The following is a 22,510-nucleotide window of genomic DNA, read 5'->3' as shown; positions in this document are numbered from 1 at the left end:
TGTGGAATATAAAATAGCATAGTATGAGGCTAACACCTAAGGACAGTGGGGATAAGGGCCAGGAGGGTTACGCTATGGTTTGGAAGCTGGCCCCATGTGCTGAGGGAAAAGGCAACTGGGATGGAGAAGGAACCACTAAGTAAATGATGATTGGAGGGATCGCCTGGGATGGGAGATGCGTGCTGAAAGTAGAACAAGGACCAAACATGATGGCCTCTTAGTATCTGTATTGCAGACCACAATGCCCCAAATTAGAGAGTAAGAAGGATGGTACCTGCCACAGAGCTGCAGGGAGTGGGGTGCGATGTGGGTGGCGGGTGGGACACTGGGAACAATGGTGGTGGGAAATGTGCCCTGGTGGAGGGATGGGGGCTCGAGCATTGTGTGGCTGAAATGTAATCATGCAAGTTTGTAATTGTATCTCACAGTGACCCAGTAAAACTTCTTAAAAATAAAGAAAGAGCTATTATAGGAGAATTTAACAGCAAAGCCTGAAAGAAAGAAAAAAAGAGGTGATACTACTCATGACCACAGACCAGATGTTGGTCTACAAAGGTTAAGTTCCACTTGCTTCAAGGAACACAGGTAGCGTCGGGGAGAAGGTAGGAGGAAGGGAACATTCACAGATTAGAAAACAGTACACAAGAAAATAAATGACTAGAAGCTAGAACTAGAGCCACAGGACATCCATACATCATTTGCGACCAGGAAAACTCAATAATCATCAGTTCTATGCCTTGAAATTTATGTCCTTCATTTGTACATTTGGTACAACTTCGTTAGGGAATGAGCATGCGGAGATGAAATAGTGTTTAGAAATTTGTATCTTGAGTCGCTATAAAATATATGTGGAAAACAGACATGCTCCCTTGACTTTTCATAATCTTGTTTCATTCCCATGTCATGAAACACATACTGCATTGATTTTAAGCTTCAATGTCACAGTTATTTCTCTCAAAACAAGCAGTTATTAAAAATCTGTTCACTAGATGGAGCTGTACATCTATAAATAGGACGTTTTCTGTGAAACCACAGTAAAAGAAAACCGAAAAAGTTTCTGCTCGTAATTATCCTTAGAAAACATCCATAAACTCAGATGTGTATTAAGTTGTAACTTTCTAAGGAATTTGAATCTTTCTAAGGAATTTGAAGATAGACTTTCCAGTTCTCCGGGAGTGAAATAAACTCAAAGAAGGTAAATCTTGGGACGTTTAGGTAATTGCGCCCATTTTTTTTTACACTGTGGCATAAGAAACTGTTTTATATATTATCCAGTCCCAAGCTATTTTATTTAGGGATATTTAAGTCTTTGAAAAAATACAGACATAAGGGCCAGAGAGACAGTACAGTGGGTAGGACGCTTGCCTTGCATGGGTTTGATCCTTGGCATCCCCTATGGTCTTCCAAGCCTATTAGGAGTAAGCCCTGCACAGAAATAGGACTGACTGCTGAGCACCGATGGGTATGGCCCCCCCCAAAATACAAGCACAGTCCTACTGACATGTAATCATCCTTTCTGATATTAGGTTGTTTTGAACTGTCATGTCTCTTGCTGGGATTATATGGAACTTAAACATTTTTAGAATCAATTAACTTAGGGAAGCTTTTTTTTCTTTAAACTACCAACAGGCCAGACATATTATTTAAAAACAACAACAGAGGTTACTCCTGACTCTACACTGAGGAATTACTCCTGGTGTGCTGGGGGGACTATATGGGATGCTGGAGATCGAACCCGGGTCTGATGCGTGCAAGGCAAATGCCCTACCTGCTGTACTAACGCTCCAGCCCCTTACATTAAATGTTTTATTCCAAGCTTCAAACCATGCATTTTAGTTTTATGGATACACTAGTTTGATTTGGAATGTCGACTGCATTTAATTTCCTGGTTACAATCCATATTCACTTATGCAAGCTTATGTTCAGTTAAAGAACTGAAGCTTCTAATATGGCATATACCGCGTTTATCTTTTCCCTTAAAATTTAGACAATTCCAGAATCGAATATTTTGATGTAACTTATCTATACACACTAATCATGAGAATCTACTTCATTTCTCAGGTTAACCGAACTCCTACTTTAAGTTCTTCCTTCAAACCACTGTAGAATTTCCAAGTCGTAATTATGACAGAGTACATGTAAAGGTCAATAGTGCTTCTATTTAGCTAGCAGATACTATTATTAAATGTTAAGTATTAAACCATGTATTTTGAGCACATCAGTTCAAATTAAAGCTCAGGCTTCTGGCTTTAGTTAACTTGTGTCCTTATCATTAAAAAAAAAAAAAGGACACTGGATATGTTACTCTTTTTTCCCCTTTTTTTATAGACTTTTTAAAAACTGAATCACTGAGAGATATACCAATACAAAACTGTTCATGATGTTTCAGTTATACAGTATTCCAACACCCATCCCTTCAGTGTACATGTGCCAGTACAAATGTACTTCCATCCCATCACCCTCCACCTCAACCTCCAGCCTGACTCTGTATCACGAACTTCTCTCTCTCTCTCTCTCTCTCTCTCTCTCTCTCTCTCGCTCTCTCGCTCTCTCGCTCTCTTTCTATTTTGGACATTGTGGTTTGCAATACAGATACTAAAAGGTTATTGTGTATATTCCTTTACCTACTTTCAACACTCAGTTCTTGTCTAGAGTGATCATTTCTAACTATTACTGTCATACTTCTCATATGTCACACTCTTTGTTTTTTCTTTTTTTTTGCTTTTTTGGGTCACACTTGGCGATTCACAGGGGCTACTCCTGGCTCTGGACTCAGGAATTACTCCTGGCGGTGTTCGGGGGACCATATGGGATACTGGGAATCAAACACCGGTCAGCCGCGTGCAAGGCAAACACCCTACCCGCTATGCTATCACTCCAGCTCCCTCATATGTTACACTCTTGATACACCTGAAAATTGGCAGTTTCTCTTGTCCATTCATCCACTCACTTCTTTCATGCCCTTTTCCTGTTTCTAAAGTTTCTGAAAATGTATAGAGGATGGTGGGGGCATCCTGAGAACAATGATCAGAGATGACAGAGAAACAATTCTTCTGTGTGGGGAAAATAAATTCCAGAAGTATAATGAAAGGAATACAATGAAGTATGAAGAAGTATAATTCCTCTGGGAATTCTGGGAAGTCTACAGCTGCCGCCTACATGATCCTTAGATATTTAGAATTATACCTGGACCACTTACTCTAAGAGTTGGGTAGAAAACTCAAAGAGTAAGAAACAGGTTAATGCTACATTAACTAATAATATGGACCAGGAATCTTTGCTAAGGGGTCAGTGGTGAAATACTACAAAATTTAGTAAATCCCTTTCAGCCTGAAACTTGCCCGGAGGTCAGAAATATCAAAAGGGGATTATTCAGATCACCATGAAGATCCACTGAATGTTAAACTGATTTATCTGTTATTACTGAACCGATGCAGAAATAGGTGTCGAGAGATGAAGTAATTTCCAATGATTTCAACTAAGAAATTGGAACACCTCCACGATTATTTCTAGTTCCATTCTTTCTCTCTAGGTTGCCTCTTGAAAACAGATTTTCCACGGGGATGATATGTTACTAGAAATGTGTGTAATATTTAAGCCCAGCAAGACTACATCTATTTGGAATGAAACATGTGGAATTATTATTCCACTATTATTTATGGAATTGATTGAGCATTTTATAAGTTTTGTTGCTTCCTACCAAAAAGTAGCTATAACCGAAGTTGCTTTCTACTTCGGAATTGATGTCCCCATGCATGAAATAGAGCATCATGTACGTACTTTGCTATCTACTTTTTGTGTGTTTCTGTAGGGCTGGAGATGGCGCCAGGGCCTCTCATATGTAAGACGCTTATTCTTGAGATACATCCCTGGCATATGTTCGTGGTATCTGAAGTTCACAAGAATTTTTTAGAACTGGAAATCCCAACATTTATAACAATTGAATAAGCAGAATTATTCTCCAATTGACTTCATGTTCAAAAGAAGTTTTTTAGTTTTCCAAAGAGAATGAGTAATTCTTATATGAAATCCTGAGCAGCAGGAGGAATTTAGCAGGTCTAGACCACAAGAGAAAGGAAGATATGTCCCCAAAAGAAGGAAGCAGCATTTTAATCAGGAGAAGAAATATAAAGATACTATGCCAGTTATAGTTGGATATTTAGGTTTCCAGATTCTGGCTATTGTACTAGCTGCAAAAAACATAGATGCACTTGTGTCCTTTGAAATTAAGACTTTTGTGTGTTTGGGGGATAGATGTCAAGAAGTGATAATGTTGGGTGTCATGTTAAGTAAAATAAGCGAGAAGGAGGAAAAATACAGACAATCTCACTCATCTATACAATACTGAGAGTTAAAACCAGAGAATACACAGGCTTGAACAAAAACAAATCCTGGGCAATGGAATATAAAACCAGTTACCAAATAGTGGGAGGAAGGTGAAGGGGAAAGGACCAGCCTAGGAGAGATGTCAAGAAGAGTGGAAGGTGGTGGGTATTTAGGTGGTGAAGGGGTTTAGTAATTTTGCATATCAATAACATAAACTTTAACATGACCGTAATGATCTAAACTGTAATAAATATGAACAAGAAAAAATTCAAAATATCAATGAAAAAAAAAAAACCAAGGGACTGGAGAGATACTACAGTGGGTAAGACATCTGATCTGACCCAGGTTTGATCCCCAACAGCTTAGATGATCCACCGGAAGTGACCTCTGATAAAGACCAGACTAGGAGAGATGCCAGGAATAAGTCACGAGTAACACTGGGTAAGGTTCAAAACACCAAAGCCAAAAGCAACAACAGAAAGGCAGTAAAATTACTGAAAATATTTTCTAAATAATTAGTATACTTATTTCAATCATATCTAACACAATCACATTAAAAAAATAAAAGGCAGCTCAGATAGAGAAGGGAGCACCAAATAAATGGTGTTGGGAAGATCCTCCCAGGATGGGAGATGCATGTTGAAAGTAGACTATAGACCGAACATGATTGCCACTCAACTCCTCTCTTGCAGACCACAACACCCAAAAGGAGAGAGAGAACAAAAGGGAATGCCCTGCCACAGAGGCAAGGTAGGATGGGGGGGGGGGGGGATGGGGGTGGGAGGGATACTGGGATCCATGGTGATGGAAAATGGGCACTGGTGGAGGGATGGGTATTTGATCATTGTATAATCAAAACCCAAGCACAAAAATCTGTAAGTCTACAACTGTACCTCATGATGTTTCACTAATAAAAATTAAAAAAAAATAAAAGTAACAAAAAGTCAGTTTTTTTGTGTGTGGTTTTGGGGCCACACTTGGCAGTGCTCAGGGTTTACTCCTGGTTCTGCCTTCAGGGATCAGTCCTGGTGGGGTCAGGGATGTGAGGACAGAACTCAGATTGGCCATGTGCAAGGCAAATGCCTTACCCACTATTTACAATCGCTCCAGCCCACACACAACTTCATTTTTTAGGCATTATTATTTTTTTTATTGGAGGGGCTGGGGCAATTGATATGTTTCTGGGGAGTGTTTGCCAAACAGCTAATGAATTTTCTCTGGATTTGTAAGTGCTGAATTTCATACTGCTTTTTAATTTGCTTTGATTAACTCACGAAGGAATTTCCGATTCCCTCAATAGGAAGTTTGAATCTCTGTGATCTGGGGAGTGGTAGAGCCTTGAAGAGGGCTTTTTTTTTTCTTTAATTCTTCCTCCTCAGCACTTTCAGGAAAAGTCTGACTCTCCCAGAGTCCATGGTAACCTCTCAGCTGGCTGGATGACAAGACATTTGCTGATCCTCATTCCGTTGGACCATCCCGGAGTATTGGCAACATGGATCCTTCTCTCCTCCATGCGCATCTCTGGGGCTTCTCTGCTGGTTCTCAGCTGTGCTTTTGGGTTATCTCTCAGCTGCATCTATAAGGGCAGGGATTTGCTGTTTATCCTTAAAGGCTGGTATGTCCTGAGATTTCAGTCCTTAGGCATCTTCTTTATACCGAACCAGGCATCTTCTTTATACTGATCCATATGGTCTCGTCTCTATACTGGAAACAGATGACTCTCCAACTGTCAGATCTTATCACAATCTGTCCTGTAAGTGTCAGAGCAATTTCTACAACTAGCCCTTAGGTACCTCAGCTGGAGCAAGTTCAGTTATCCCCTTAACCTGGCTAAAACAGACTCCCATTATGGTGTTCTCTCATATTTTCAATAGCCATCTGGAAGCCCAGCCACAGACCTTACCACTCTGCCTGAAACAGGAGTCAGCTGAGAGACAAAAAGTCCCCTAAGAGGCTGGAGTGATAGCACAGCGGGTAGGGCGTTTGCCTGGCTGACCTGGGTTTGATTCCCACCATCCCATATGGTGGCGGTATCAGTACCAGAAAATTGTATATCTAAAATAACTAGGAATAACTTTGTAAATCATGATATTTTAATAAAATTGAAAAATGAGAGTGAATCCTAAACTTTTCAAAAATCTGCAATTTTGTCTTTTTAAAACTGTCCTTAACCTGTACAAAGAAAACTACAAAACGCTACTTCAGGAAATAAAAGAGGACATGAGGAAATGGAAAGATATCCCCTGCTCATGGGTCGGGAGACTTAACATTGTCAAAATGGCAATACTACCGAAAGCATTGTATAAATTCAATGCAATCCCTATAAGGATACCCATGACATTCTTCAAAGAAATGGAGCAAACACTCTTGAAATTTATATGGAACAATAAGCCCCCACGAATAGCTAAAGCAATTCTTGGGAAAAAGAAAATGGGAGGAATCAACCTCCCGAACTTCAAACTGTACTACAAAGCAGTAATAATTAAAACAGCATGGTACTGGAACAAAGGCAGAACTGCAGACCAATGGAACAGGGTTGAATACACTGACATCTCTCCTCAATCATATGCTCATCTAATCTTTGATAAAGGTGCAAGTAATGTGAAGTGGAGTAAGGAAAGCCTCTTTAATAAATTGTGTTGGCATCACTGGACGGCTACATGCAAAAAAATAGGCTCAGAAATCTGCCTAACACCATGTACAAAAGTAAGATCAAAATGGATTAAAGACCTCAACATCAGACCAGAAACCATAAGGTACATTGAAGATAAAGTTGGCAAAACCCTCCATGACATTGAAGCTAATGGTATCTTCAAAGATGCCACGCCACTGGCCGAGCAAGTGAAAACAGAGATAGATAAATGGGACTATCTTAAACTAAGAAGCTTCTGCACCTCCAAAGAAACAGTGACCAAAATACAAAGACAGTCTACAGAATGGGAAAGGATATTCACCGAATACACATCTGACAAGGGGTTGATATCCAGGATATACAAAATACTGGTTAAACTCCACAAGAAGAAAACATCCAACCCCATCCAAAAATGGGGCAATGAAATGAACAGAAACTTTCTCAAAGAAGAAATCCGAATGGCAAAAAAGCACATGAGAAAATGCTCTACATCATTAATCATCAGGGAGATGCAGATCAAAACCACAATGAGATACCATCTCACACCTCAGAGACTGGCCCAAATTCAAAAGAACAAAAGCAACCGATGCTGGCGTGGATGTGGCGAGAAAGGGACCCTCCTTCACTGTTGGTGGGAATGTCCACTGGTTCAGCCCTTCTGGAAAACAGTATGGACGATTCTCAAAAAATTAGAAATTGAGCTCCCATTTGACCCAGCAATACCACTCCTGGGAATATATCCCAGAGAGGCAAAAATGTATAGTCGAAGTGACATCTGCACTTGTTTGTTCATTGCAGCACTCTTTACAATAGCCAGAAACTGGAAGAAACCTGAATGCCCAAGAACAGATGACTGGTTAAAGAAACTTTGGTACATCTACACAATGGAGTACTATGTAGCTCTTAGAAAAGATGAAGTCATGAAATTTACATACAAGTGGTACAATATGGAAAGTATCATGCTAAGCGAAATGAGTCAGAAAGAGAGGGATAGACATAGAAAGATTGCATTCATCTGGGGGATATAAAGTAACAAAGTATGAGATTAATACCCAAGAATAGCTGAGATCAGCACCAGGAGCATTACTCCATAACTTAGAGGCCAGCCGGGTATCCTAGAGGAAAGGGCTATTCAGATAGAGAAGGGAGCACCAAATAAAGGATGTTTGGAGGATCCTCCCAGGAGGGGAGATGCATGTCGAAAGTAGACTATGGACTGAACATGTTTGCCACTCAATGCCTCTTTTGCAGACCACAACACCCAAAAGGAGAGAGAGAACACAGGGGATTGCCCTGCCACAGAGACGGGGGGATGGGGGGATGGGGGTGGGAGGGATATTATCCATGGTGGTGGAAAATGGGCACTGGTGGAGGGATGGGTATCTGATCATTGTATAATTGAAATCAAAGCACAAAAAATTGTAAATCTACAACTTTAAAAAAAATAAAATAAAATAAAGGTGAAAAAAAAAAAAAAACTGTCCTTATTGGGGGCTGGAGCAATAGCACAGTGGGTAGGGTGTTTGCCCTGCACAGGGCCGACCTGGTTCAATTCCCAGCATCCCATATGGTCCCCCAAGCACCGCCAGGAGTAATTCCTGAGTGCATGAGCCAGGAGTAACCCCTGTACATTGCTGGGTGTGACCCAAAAGAAAAAAAATTGTCTTTATTTTTATTTGGGATCCCCGAGGTATAATCTACTAGCAGTTTCTTTGTTTTTGTCTTGTTCTTCTGAAATCTCTCCTTTGCCTCCAGGGGATATGCCTAAAAATATAAAATGGACGTTTTTTTCCTTATTAAATTAATCTTTAATCACTTCCTGTATACAAAAATAGTATAGTCTTTTTTCTTTTATTCTTTTTTTTTTTTTTTTTTTTTTTGCTTTTTGGGTCACACCCAGCGGTGTTCAGAGGTTACTCCTGGCTCTGCACTCAGGAGTTACTCATGGCGGTGCTCAAGGGACCATATGGGATGCTGGGAATTGAACCTGGGTTGGCTGCATGCAAGGCAAAAGCCCTACCCCCGTACTATTGCTCCAGCCCCCCGAAGACAGTATAAAATCTTAACCCTTTAATATAAAAGACATTTTGCTACTTGTCATTGCCTCACTCTCGAGTCTTCCGCCAGTAATAAAAATATTTGAGCGCTCACTCTTGGAATCCTTTGTTACTCTTTACTCATTCATGTGCATATTTCTACTAAAAGTTAGGTATGGACACACACAAGAATGAAGAAAAAAAATGCATGACAAAAAGATCTGGTGATTCCCCACCAGAGTATCACCTTCCATATAATTATACCAAAGCCTGAAAGAATGTGTGTGCAATTCTTGAAGATATTTCTTTTGGTGACACAAATTTTCAGATTTAATAAAGTAGACTCAGTCAGGAAATTCAATCATTCATTCTACATCTTAGTACAAAAACATTTACTTACTACGTGCTGAATAATATAAGCCAAAATATAGCTTTGGTTGTCTTCAAACACAAAGCCTTTGTATTTGCTAATGAAAATGTTCACCGCCACTTGACCAGTAAGAACCTTTGTGATTTCAAATGTGCATCTTCTAATTCTATGGCCACTCCAACTGAGAAAATAAGAAAACGTGTCCGATGGGGAATTCGCCCCATTTAGCAAGGGAGGTGGCCCAAGGCCACCACCCAAGGCCAAGGGAGGTGGTTTTGGGGTAGACTATTCCCGAAGGCCAGCTGGAAGCCCGGCCACAGCTACCCATCAGACCTTACCACTCTGCCCGAGACAGAAGTCAGCTGAGAGTCAAGAAGTTTCCTATGTCTGAGCAGGAATGATCTAGAAAGTTTCAGGATCTTTGAAGCCAGTGGATCCCACTCCTTGCCCATGGAGATCCCTGTTTCTGAAAATTGTGTCCATCCTCTAAAAATCTCTTTCCCCCTGTCTTCTTTGGACTCTGGACTCGGTCACCAGAGTGAAGTGCACTCTCTCTCTCTCTCTCTCTCTCTCTGTGTGTGTGTGTGTGGGGGGGGGTGAGACATTACTTTGTTTTTGTTGGAATGCCCCTTCCTTGTCAGATTCACCTTCCTGAATTCTTTCCACCTCCCCTCTTGTCCTCTCTGGCCAAGGGGAACCCCTGTGTCTGAGGAGGCCTCTCCGAGTGTTCACAGACCCTGTGCAGGGACTGGTGTCTTCATCCATGTCCTCTTCACCAGAGACTTATTCCTTCTTCCTTGACATTGTTTCCTTACTACTCTGTGATCCCGCCCAAAGCTTCCCACGGTGGGGGTGGGGTCTCTCCCCTCACCTTCTTACTCTGCCCCTCTGGGGATCCATCACAGGCCAATCCCCATCGGTCCCTCTGGTACCAATAGAGCATTTTCATGGTTTCTTTCTTGCTAAACTAGTTTTCACAGACTGTGACATTTTCTTTCAATGTGAAGGAATTTATTAAACTTTCCCCACAACTTTTCTGGTTCTTTCTAGTCTTTTTATTCTCCTCATTTTTTTTTCCTGGGCAAAATATTTCCAGTTGCAACTGTGTTTGCTTCCCATCCATCATTGCATCAATCACCTAAACACTTCGGTGTGACATGTAGAAGACTATCAATTTATAGGGCTGGAGTGATAGCATAGCAGGTAGGGCATTTGCGTTTTCCTTTTATGCAGTCGACCCAGGAGACCTGGGTTCGATTCCTCCATCCCTCTCGGAGAGCCGGGCAATCTACCGAGAGTATCTCACCCGCACAGCAGAGCCTGGCAAGCTACCCATGATGTATTCTATATGCCAAACAAAGTAACGACAAGTCTCACAATGGAGACGTTACTGGGCCCGCTCGAGCAAATTGATGAACGGGAGGACAGTATTACAGTGCTACAGTAAATGGAGAGTGAGAAAGACGTGAGTGAGAAAGAAAATTCCGTAGAAAAGGGTCAAGGCGGCTTCCTAACTTTGGTCAGTCAACCTGAGTATGATTCTAACTTGAATGCTATTCTGAACATATTCCAACAAATACTGTTGGGGCCAGTATGAGTACTAGTCTTTTCTAGATGGTCAGCTTGAAGCAGTTGCTTGTTGAGAATATTTTTCCTATTAGGAAAGAGTTGGGGGAGAACCTGGAACAAAAGAAGCCAGGAAATAATATGATGGTCATAACAATGATCTGGAAGTGAATTAATTTTAAGGAGTGCATGGCATATACAAGGTCCACTGTACAAATGCCTTATTTTTTGGTTTTGTGAATATAGCTTGGGATATCTGGGTTCAGTTTGATTGTGGTCTCTGACTTCAAAAATCCATGTGAGTTATAGAAACTAATGAGAAAATCTATCCATACCATGGCATAACGAAGTTTCAAAACACAAAGCTTTGTGATATTTTTGAGTTGCAAGGGCTTTGAAATTCTGTGTGGATGACTTATGTTCTTGTGCGAGAAGAACTGGGTCTTTGAGAGTGGCAGCTTTGAGGAGACTCAAGGCATTGCTGATAAATGATTCACCTCACACACCTGAGCTTCTGGATTCCCAGGATTATGGGGCTAAAGACAGTTTATATGTATCCATGTTGTGCTTCTTCTTTTTTATTTTTTAACCATGGAACAGATGTGCCTTTTTCTTTTTTCCTTTAAAAAATATCCTTTTGGGGCAAAATGTCCCTTTGGCTTTTGAAGCATGAATTAGTTTCCTCATTGGCAGGGAGCTAAAGTGTGACAGAATCACAGGCGAAAATAGGACATTATTTTTATACTGTTTTGAATTATAGCGACTGTGGTGCTTGTTAGAGATGGAAGGAAGGGCCAGTGAGATGCGTGTTTCTGGAGTTCTCTACGTTACCATTTAGTTCACCACTGACACTGGCAGGAACAGGGAAGTTCACACTGGACATCCACATCCATACGGGCTGGGTACTCTGAAACTCAGAAGTCCCAGAGAAGAAGGTGGCCTCTACTTTCACAGGGCTAATAACTGTACTCAACTCAGTCTGTGGCCAATTTCAACTAAACACTTTAGGAAGAGCAGAGTCCCAAGACTCAGGCAGATGAGATTCTGGAAGGGGATACTAGACTGAGAGGAACTTTCCATAGAACCCTAAGTTTGGGTGTTTTCATGTTTAACTTACCACTGTGAACTAACAATGGTCTTTTGGATACCTCTGATCTAATTCCAAATCTCAATGAAAGGCAGAGTTTTTTTTAAGTCTTCCTGAGAATGGTGGGCTGGAGCGACAGCACAGCGGGTAGGGCGTTTGCCTTGCATGCAGCCGACCCAGGTTCGATTCTTCCATCCCTCTCGGAGAGCCCGGCAAGCTACCGAGAGTATCCTGTCCTCACAGCAAAGCCTGGCAAGTTTCCCGTAACATAGTCGATATGTCAATAATAGTAACAACAAGTCTCACAATGGAGATGTTACTGGTGCAAATTATGGTGCAAATTACTCTCGAGCAAATTATGAACAACTGGAGGACAATGCTACAGTGCAGTGTGCCTGAGAGTGGACTCTTCTTATTTTTGATATACCTACTGAGATTACTTGTGACAGGGTTCCAGAATGTTCTACCACTCTGTTTGCAATAGAAGACGAAAACTATTATATAGTTTTGATAAAGTCAGTTATGATAAGCCTGTTCCTCTTCAAAAAAGTTACTTTATATTTTGATTTATAGTTTATTTTCCAATCCCTAACACACACACACACACACACACACACACATTTCTTTTTGCTCTGTTCCTTTGACCTAGTCGGGAAAGTTTAGAGTATTTCTTTCCGTATTCTCACTCTAATCAGCTTTTAGCATTTTTTCCTCTCAAGTGAAAAAAAATTATTTCTAAAATGCACAAATGACAATTTTTTTTACCATAAAACAAGATAGTGATTAGAAAACTTATTAGTTCACTATAATTCAACTTTGATCATATTGTTTGCATTAGAAATTATCTATGATTTGTCATACGTAGGGCATTTTATGGTCTACATATAGGCACTCATGACTCATTGGTAACAAACTTAGTTCCTGAAAATGATATTCTAGTCCAGAGCTGGTAGAGCATTCACTCAATCTAGCACATGTTTAGGATTCAAACATGCATGACCTAAAGGTGCAGGAGTTAAAATAGCCTCCAAAAATTGTCTTGTTTTTGTTCCATGGTACATGCTCTGTCAAAATAAGATGATCAGGAACTTACAATGAACACATTATCAGTTAGTGTGCATTTGGTTGTGGTGTAGTAACATGTATTTTGAAGAGGTGTGAAATTATACTCCTAAAAGCTATATACACAATCATGTAAACAACTGACATTCTCAAAAATAAAAATAAAAAATATTTCCTCTTTCCAGGAAAAAAAAAGAACAAAATTCAGTCTCCTTAATATGTAGAGGACAGATAAAATCTAGTTACACTTAGTATTTGTTTGGCAGTAAGAGAGCATAATTTAAGTAAAGCTCAATGCACTTTTTACTTTTGTGTTTTTATTCTGATTCAACTAAGAAATAAGTTTGGTCAGGCAATAAACTGCATAACGATAAATATGTGATGCACAGTGACTTGAAAATCAAATTGCTTTTTCCTCCCAAGGTGATTTCACATTCACAAGCTGCTTTTGTAAAAAAAAATATTGTTTCAAGCCAGTTTCTTTTTAAAGAGATTTTCTTTTTGCAATATAAAGTATTTCATAGCCCAGTGAGCACTGAACTAAATGCTACGTGTGAGTCTAAGCATGTTTTTTTCTCTAATGAAAATTTTACAACTGTAAAACAATGTAAGGTAGTGGTTTTTATCACTATCATTTGACAGATGAGAAATTTGATGACTGGATGTAGTAAGTGACTTTCTGAAGGTCCCACAGACGGTGATAGGAGGTGATAAAATATAACCGAAGAAGTCTGACTTCAGAACTGCCATATTAAATCACTACACTGTATTTGTGGATTAGGAGAGACCTAGGTGATCTCTTTAAGAGTGATACAGGAAAAAGAAACACACACACAACTATGATTGCCTTAATTAGCATTCTACTACCTCTCTCTGAAACAGTTAAGATATAGTAAGAATTGAAGGGATAGTGAATAACTTTCCTAACAAATAATTATCATGGGAAGAAATTTCAACATCTATAAAAAAATATTCCTTTAATGCCTGGATAATCAGTGGTAGAGCATATGTTTTGCATGCATAAGGTCCTGGCTTTGATTCCTAGTATATGTGCATACGTACTTATGCATAAACACAAACACACTCACACACTGTTTTGGGAAGACAACTTTTAATCTTCCACAATAGAGTATCATTATAGAACACTGTTATGCAATAGCATACTCTCAAACATGCTGAGACGGTACCTCACAGATTTAAGCCTTCTTCTGATATACTGAAATAAGTCTGGGAGCTCCACATGGTCAGAGCTAGCTTTGAAGATGCAACAGTGTTCTGGATCTTGAAAGACCCTTAGAAACTTAAGGTTCTCATGAAAATTCAGTTAAGTCTATCTTCCCTAGAGAACCCTCTTCCACAAAAATCTTCAGACTCTGCCAAGGGCCAGGAAGATTTCTCCATGGTTGGAAGCCTGCCTCATGAGCTGAGGGTAGAAGGCAGCTGGGACAGAAAAGGGATCACTAAGTGAATGGTGGTTGGAGGGATCGCTCGTGATGGAAGATGTGTGCTGAAAAGTAGATAAAGGACCAAACATGGTGGGCTCTCAGTATCTGTATTGCAAATCATAATACCCATAAGTAGAGAAAGAGAGTAAGAGGGAAACTGTCTGCCATAGACGCAGGGGGAGGGGTTAGATGGGGATGGCGGAGGGATACTGGGGACATGGATGGTGGAAAATGTGCACAGGTGGAGGGATGGCTGTTTGATCATTGTATGACTGAAAGTCAAACCTGAAAGCTTTGTAACTGTTTCTCACAGTGATTCAATAAAAAAGAAAAACTTCAGACTCTAGGTAATGTTGATTGTTTTTTTTGGGGGGGGGGGTCACTTGGGGAAATTTGGAACTGGCACGGGTTTTCTCAATACCTGAGTCTAAATGGACCTGGAGAATTAGTCTACCTATCTAGTTCTTCTTCAACATTGTGCTAATGGCAGAAAGAAAACACACATACACACACACACACACACACACACACAGATGACTACTTTGCATGATGTCAAATAGCTCGCCCAAAGTGCAGCATGAAAAGCAGAATCTCTGACTTTTGTGTCAAAGTTTTGAAAGAATGAGCTTTCCCCTCTGTCCCAGTGGCATTTTAGATAGCTGAGCATTAAGTCTGTTGCATATTTTCTCTGTGTCCCTTAATGTCCCATATTTTCTCTGTGTCTGGGATTCCTCCTGATATCACATTGTCTGACCCACTCCCCTATGAAATAGCACATGACTAAATGCCATATTCTACTACACAGAGTACTACTAAATAGAATCTTAACGTTCCTGCTCCTCTTGGAACATTGCTAAAATAACCACAAAGAAAATATTAAATAAATATAAAATAAGAAGTGTGAATGGAATCAAACATGAAATGAAGTAAATGTTCACTCTTTACTATCTACTTAAATGTAGATTCCAGGGAAATTTTTACATTTTCCTTATGAAAATGCTTGCATCCAACCAAAGCTAGTCTCTGATTGCTCTGATTTGCAGGAAACAGAAATAATGTTGATATGGAAACAACTCAACTGAAATCTCCAATGACAGATGAATGGATAAACAAACTGAACTGTATAGGGGCTGGAGCGATAAGATAGCAGGGAGGGAATTTGCCTAGCTTATAATCAACCTGGGTTCCAGCCCCAGCATCCCATACAGTCCCCTAAGCCTGCCAGCAGTGATCCCCAAGCACCACCAAGTGAGGCCCCCCAAAACAAAACAAAAAAACAAAAGAAACGGGTTATTTATAAGCCTAATGGAATACTATGCAGCTGTGAGAATAAAAAAAGAAAACTTGCTTTTGCTACAACATGGATGAAATTGTAGGGCATCGTATTAAATAATTCAGAAAGGAGAAAAAAATATCAGAGGATATTAGAAAATATCAGAAAATACTCATTTATGGTATAGAGAGAGTCAAGATGAGGGAATAAAAAGACTTTAATGATGACGAACCCTTTAAAAACGAAGAGTATCAAGGAGTGGAGGGACAAATTGGGAAAAATGAAGATGAGACACAATTCATGGTAGAGGCTCCAAGGCACTCCATCTGTGATGAGGTGCAGTAACTTTGCACCTAAGTTACTCTTGAACGCTACTGTTACCACATTGCTCACAGTATAATTTGGAAACTGCTTTTGAAACAAAAACAAAACCACATGAAACCCCATCGAACGATTTCTGCGCGCCCTCCCGGATGGACCTGCAGTTCCCCTCGGGTCCCTTTCAGCCTGGGTGGGGGATTCGACAGACGAGGAGACATACCAGGAGCAGCTGCAACAACAGCACCAACAAAAGCAACACGTGTTGTTGGGCCTCTGGTTTCCGGGTGCTTGCGACACGGCAGGTGTTTCTTCATTCTGTGACTGCTGCCTTTTTCGCATGGCAGCTGCTTCAGTTCCCAAATGGCTGGCTGCAGGGAGAGAGAAAGCAAGAGGGATGAGAAGTTTATGGTACGGGGAAGTGGCCTAAACGGAAGCAACCCATGATCCAGCAAAGGAGCAGAGGAGAGTTTATGCAAAGGTGACATAAACATTCTTTGACTTGTTTCCTTTTGGGGACTCTGGGGACCAACGTCTACCATGACGGGCTGCATACAATTAATTGCAGGAATAATGTTGCCACGTAACGGAAATCACTTGGTAAGGCAAATATGATAAGGTCTGAAAATTTATTTATTTTTGGGGGGTCACACCCAGCGGTGCTCAGGGAATACTCCTGGCTTTCCACTAAGGAATTACTCCTGGCGGGGCTCAGGGGACCATGCTCAGGGGTGCTGGGAATTGAACCTGGGTCAGCCTCATGCAAGGCAAACGCCCTACCGGCTGTGCTATGGCTCCAGTCCTGAACTCTTACTTTTTTTTTTTAACTTCCTTTGTTACTCGAGAATGATTACCACTGCTTCCTCTGTGAACACCTTTGTTGGTTATTGGGAGTATGTAAACTCGTGGCCCCACGGATGTGTATGGCTGACTGAGCCTTAAAAATCAGTGCTGCACAGTTTCTCACTAGAAGACACTGGGAGGGAAGATTAAGTCTGAGTCTGATCTCTCACCTCCTTTCAAAACACTCACTCTTCTTCTTGGTATTTATGACTCACGCTCCCAGACATGAGCCTTGATAGATTGGCAAAAGGCCCAATTCTGTTAGGGACCAGAGGAAATACATATGGGAAGATGAAAAAGTCATCATATCCGGGGATTACCTGGACAGAGTATCACGCGTGTAGTAAAGAAAAATACGGGGATACCAGATGTCATAACTGTGACCATATAAATCAGGGCAGACGCATTTTCACCTATTTATCGGACCCATCCTGATTATTTTCCTATCTAGAATGTGATTGATGATATTAGTTTGAGTTTTATGAAAAATAGTATCAAACTTCATAAAACTTCTTTAAAAAAGTAATACATTTTTTTATATTTTTGTTTGTCAAAAAATGCAATGCATGTGAACGCAATGACAGCTACCATATGTGACTAAACAAGTCATATTAAGATATTTTTGTTATTTTGGCATTGTGAGCTAAGACACTAAATGCATTAAGACATTAGTTCTGAATGAAATGAATTATAGCAGCCTTAAAGACCCTGCGTTGTGGAAGTCAAGATAAATGTCTCTTTCTGTCTCTCCCTCTTTGTCTCTCTTCGCGTCTGTCTCTTGCTCTTTGCGGGGCCAGGATGGAACCCAGGGCCTTATATACACACACTACCACTGAGCTACGTGCCCACAGAAAACCCTAATGCCCATAAATGGCCACTGAAGTCCAGTCATTTTGTTACTGAGGTGTTCTATATCCCTGATGACCAAGATGACCAGAATAAAACTACAGTGATTTATACTTTAACCCTTCAGGAGAGACCAATGCCTACTATGAAGATCAGGAGACCAGATACTGGTCTGTTGGTGTAACATCAGGTCTGAGGCTCTAATACCTAGAAAGTGATGCCAGACACCCTCTGGATCTTTCTAGTGCATGTTATTACAAGAGGGAGCGGATTCAGAGAAAGCCATGCAGACCTGACCTAGGCCCCGATTCTGTAACTGTGTCAGGAATGTGTCTAAAGCCATTGCTGGATGGGAAAGAATCCTGGGGTGCTGATAAAAATGAGGGTTGGATGGAGTGCTGGAGATAGGTGAAGGCAACACATTATACAAAGAAAGTGTGAAGGTAAAAAACATCTTTTACTTAGTGCATAACCTAAAAAGGAAAAAGATAATCTTACCCTCTACTACTAAAATCCAGCTAGCTAGCTCAATAAATTGGAGATGAATATACTCCTGATCAAATGCAAATAACAGAAGAAACTGAAAGTAGTTCAGTGGAGTGTTTGCTTGAGATAACTGTGCTGGAGAAAACTCACCCATATGCGAGGCCAAGAAAATATGAAACAAGTACAGACAAAAGTCATCTCAAAGAGATAGACAGTTTTGAGGAATCACAAGTGTAAGCTTCACTGGCCGGGAGATCGTGAGGTGCCCGCTGGGTGGCAGCTGCGAACGCAAAGGAGACCATGAACATTTGAAATGTGAAAACACAACACAGTCACAAAAAAGATTCAGATGGAGCAATTCTTCATAAAAGAGCCCCGGAGAGAATTAGTGATGTTGCCAAGGAATGTCCTGAGTGTTCAGGAAAAAAAAATAAAGATAAAATAAAAAGAAAACATAAGAGAATTCAGACAAGTCCAGTGGTAATGTTGCATGACTTTCACCGTAATGAAAGAATTAGCAGAGGACCAAAATGTTTTAAAGAAAGTTGGCTGAGAACTTCCATGAATTAGAAAACAGTGAAATGAAACAAACCCGACGAGGAGAGAGCATAGCGAATGCTGAGCAGGATTAATAAAATAAAAATGAAAGTAAATATGGATTACATGGAACTCCCAAGATAAAGAAATATGTACAGAGATAAGGATTTATGTACAGAGAAGCACCATGTACTGGCTGCAGATTTTTATGAGAAAAATCAAGTTTTCCAGACGCCTAGTGAGAAAAACTATCATCGCACAACTTTATATTTAGCTAAATAAAATTTCAAGAGCAGAGATGATTTCTAACAAACTGAGTTCATTCCTCAAAATCTTGCTGAGATCTGCTGAAGTTAGAATGAAACCAAATGGGGAGGAATATAATAAGCAATTGAGCACTAAAATAAATACGACACTGAACTTAATGGCTGACTAAAATGAAACCTCATGTTTCTCTGTCTTGGAAACAGTCTAGAAATCAATTCAAGACCATAGAAATTATAAAAGTGCACAAATCGCTCTCCTATTCCATTGTAACTGCTTTTATATACTTCCTAATGTCCCCCATGTCATTAATTCCAAGTCATTTTCTTGTAATCTTTGTGCCCGTCAGCAGTACTAGATAATATGACCACTCCAGTTTATTTGAAACTTGTCCTTGACTTCCCGGGCAATACACTCCCATGATTACTTTCTTTTTCACTGTCACAGTTTATATATATATATTTTTAAATTTATCTCCCTTACCTCCAAATTTTAAATCATCAGAACATTTCCCTCCCTCCCTCCCTCCCTCCCTCCCTCCCTCCCTCCCTCCCTCCCTCCCTTCTTCCCTCCATTAAACTTGATTGAACAGATAGTATAGGGTTTAAGGCTTGCCTTGCACGTAACCAGTTCCTGTTTGATCCCTGGCACTTCAAATAGTTCCCTGAGCACTGCCAGGAGTAAGACCTGAGCAGTACTGGTATGGCACCTCCAAATCTCAAAATTTAGAGCCCACTGAAAAAAAGCTTACCTGAATTCAGGATTTATACATCCAATTGACTCCTAAACATCTCCACATGGCTTTCTCGACTTGACACCTAGGGTTAATGACCCTTTTCTAAGAAAATCTGTTTATCCCACTGTAGTTAAGGAGAAGTCTCACTTTTCAAATTATTAGTCAAAATAAAAAAATATTTTGGGCTGGAACAATAGCACAGCGGATAGGGCATTTGCCTTGAATGCAGCTGACCCGGTTCGATTCCTCCACCCCTCTGAGAGAGGCCGGCAAGCCTCCAGGAGTATCTCACCCGCGTGGCAGAGCCTGGCAAACTCCCCATGACATATTTGATATGCCGAAAACAGTAACAAAAAGTCTCACAATGGAGACGTTACTGGTGCCCGCTCAAGCAAATTGATGAACAACGGGAGGACAGTGATACAGTGATAGTCAAAATAAAAATTTGGATTCACCTCAAATCACCTTCGATTGAATTCAGATCCCACGTCAGATGAACAAGTGTGAGGCTTCATGCCTGGTCTCTTATGGCTCTGATTCCACCACTTCATCTTGTTAAACGTCCATCCCATTTACTTTCCACACAACAGTCTACACAAGCCGGATGATTTCAGCAAAGATACTCTACTTATATTCATCAAATCTTCCACTGACTTTCCATTTTACTCAAGAGGAGAAGCTCAAGTTTCTGCAATCTGGTTCTTTCATCACTTCTCTAAATATTTCTTCCCAGTGCCTTTCTACTCACTCACGGTTTAACCACGTTTAACCACAACGGGCTCCTTATCTCTCCCCCATCATGCTCAACACAAGTCCTGCCCCAGGGCCTCTGCACATGCTGATCCACAATCAGGGCTTGATTCTTTTGAGTCTTTTCTCTATAAATTATATTCTCAGTGAAAATCAATTTCATTACTTACTTTGCAATTATAATTACAAAGGCATCGTACTAGCCTCAACATGATCTGTCATTCTTATTCAAAATTGCCTCAGAACACATTTCATTATTGATCATACAATACCTCTTATGCTTTTTTTTTTCTAACCAACTAGAAAGTTCAATGAAGGGAGATATGTTTGTTTCCTGTGCTGGCTAGAACAATGCTTGGCACATAGTTAAACAGAAATATTTGTTTGAAGGTGTATATTACAAGCAGTCACACGGAAGAAAAGAAAATTGTGCTAGATATTCAATATTATTAATTTGATATATTAATAGTACAATAAAATAAAAGTAATCGATGGGAAGGAACAATAATTTTACTTGCAAATTATATGGCTGTCTAAAAGGAAAAGCTAGAAAATTCAGCAGGTAAGTTAACAGAGATAAGTTATTCAATAAAAGATGTTGGGGGTACAGAGATAGTACACTGGGTAAGGTTTACACACAGCTTATACAGGTTTGATCCTGGAACCCTATACAGTCCCCTAAGCACTGTCTGAGTACAGAGCCAGGAACAAGCCCTGAGCACCAACCAAGGGGGGGGGGGAGAGAGAGAGAGAGAGAGAGAGAGAGAGAGAGAGAGAGAGAGAGAGAGAGAGAGAGTGTACAGAGCTAATGCACTTGTCTTGAATGCAGCTGATTCTGAGTTGATCCCCTGGCATTGCCTATGGTCCTCTGAAAATTGCCAGGAGTGACTCCTGAGTACAGAGCTAGGAGTAAAACCTGAGCACTGCTGGGTGTGACCCCACCAAAAGTGTTTTTTTAAGCAATATATTAATATTTCTTTCACTGGTGTATCAGGCACGGGAACTCTTTTAATTATCCTTTATTCACATAAACAGACATATAAATATAACTATGTTCTAGACAACTACTCTTATATGTAGCAAAAAGAATTGGCACAAAGATTCAATAACTTTCTTAAGAATCCAATACCTTAATTTTATGAATTTTCAAAAATTCAGAAGAAATTGCCATTTTGGATATCTATTCACTAAGTCAATCTTTAGAGACATTGGGACTTTAAAATCACTGTAAAAGGGTCTAAACATTATTTAATAGAGTTGCAGGACCTGTCATCATCTTCTAAGTCTTTGGTATAACTAAAAAATCACAGGGACCAGAGAGATAGTACAGGAACTAAGACACTTGCCTTGCATGCAGTCAACTCCAGTTCAATCCTTGGCATCAAATATGGTTCTCTGAGCACTGCAAAGAATGATCCCTAAGTACAGAACTAGGAGTAAGCCCTGGGGACCACCGGAGTACGTCCCCCAAACAAACAGACAGACATATCACAGACAACTGTCTTTGTACTTTTGTGAGAAAACTGTGTTTGTTGTGCAATAAACCTTTCTGGAAAATAAAATAAACTAGTTCACTAATTTCTTCTGTGTAACTATGGATCATACCATTTGGTGTGTAGGTGGCCTTGATTTTTCTTACTAATCTATCTATATATATGTATATATATATATATATATATATATATATACACACATACATATGCTATAGTTCAGCACCAACCACAGCCAACAGTGATGCTGGATTCAATTCACCACGAGCACATTATAATATGTATAGTGTTCTATTTTTCTGCTCTAGGGTTCACATATTCTAGTTTTTTTTTCTTTTTGGGTCACACCTGGTGATTGATGCTCAGGGTCTACTCCTGGCTCTGCACTCAGGAATTACTCCTGGCGGTGCTCAGAGAATCATATGGGATGCTGGAAATGGAAC

General features: G+C 40.2%; 1 protein-coding gene across 4 annotated transcripts in view; it reads right to left on the bottom strand.

Moving 5' to 3' along the window:
* Window positions 1-22,510, bottom strand: part of RGS17 (regulator of G protein signaling 17) — a 138,747-nt gene that overhangs the window by 31,131 nt on the left and 85,106 nt on the right. For 2 of the 4 annotated variants that reach the window (XM_056125964.1, XM_056125965.1), the window contains exon 2: window positions 16,339-16,486. In XM_056125964.1, the coding sequence (XP_055981939.1) occupies window positions 16,339-16,457 (119 nt within the window). In that variant the 5' untranslated portion in view covers window positions 16,458-16,486. Of the gene's footprint in view, window positions 1-16,338; window positions 16,487-22,510 lie in introns of those variants that run through there. The other 2 variants (XM_056125967.1, XM_056125966.1) reach the window with 2 other exon arrangements.

This window comes from Sorex fumeus, unplaced genomic scaffold, assembly GCF_029834395.1.
Source record: "Sorex fumeus unplaced genomic scaffold, SorFum_2.1 ptg000061l, whole genome shotgun sequence".
In the NCBI taxonomy this organism is placed as follows: Eukaryota; Metazoa; Chordata; class Mammalia; order Eulipotyphla; family Soricidae; genus Sorex; species Sorex fumeus.
The sequence above is the reverse complement of the archived record's forward strand: the minus strand, read 5'-3'. Positions and strand labels throughout refer to the sequence as shown.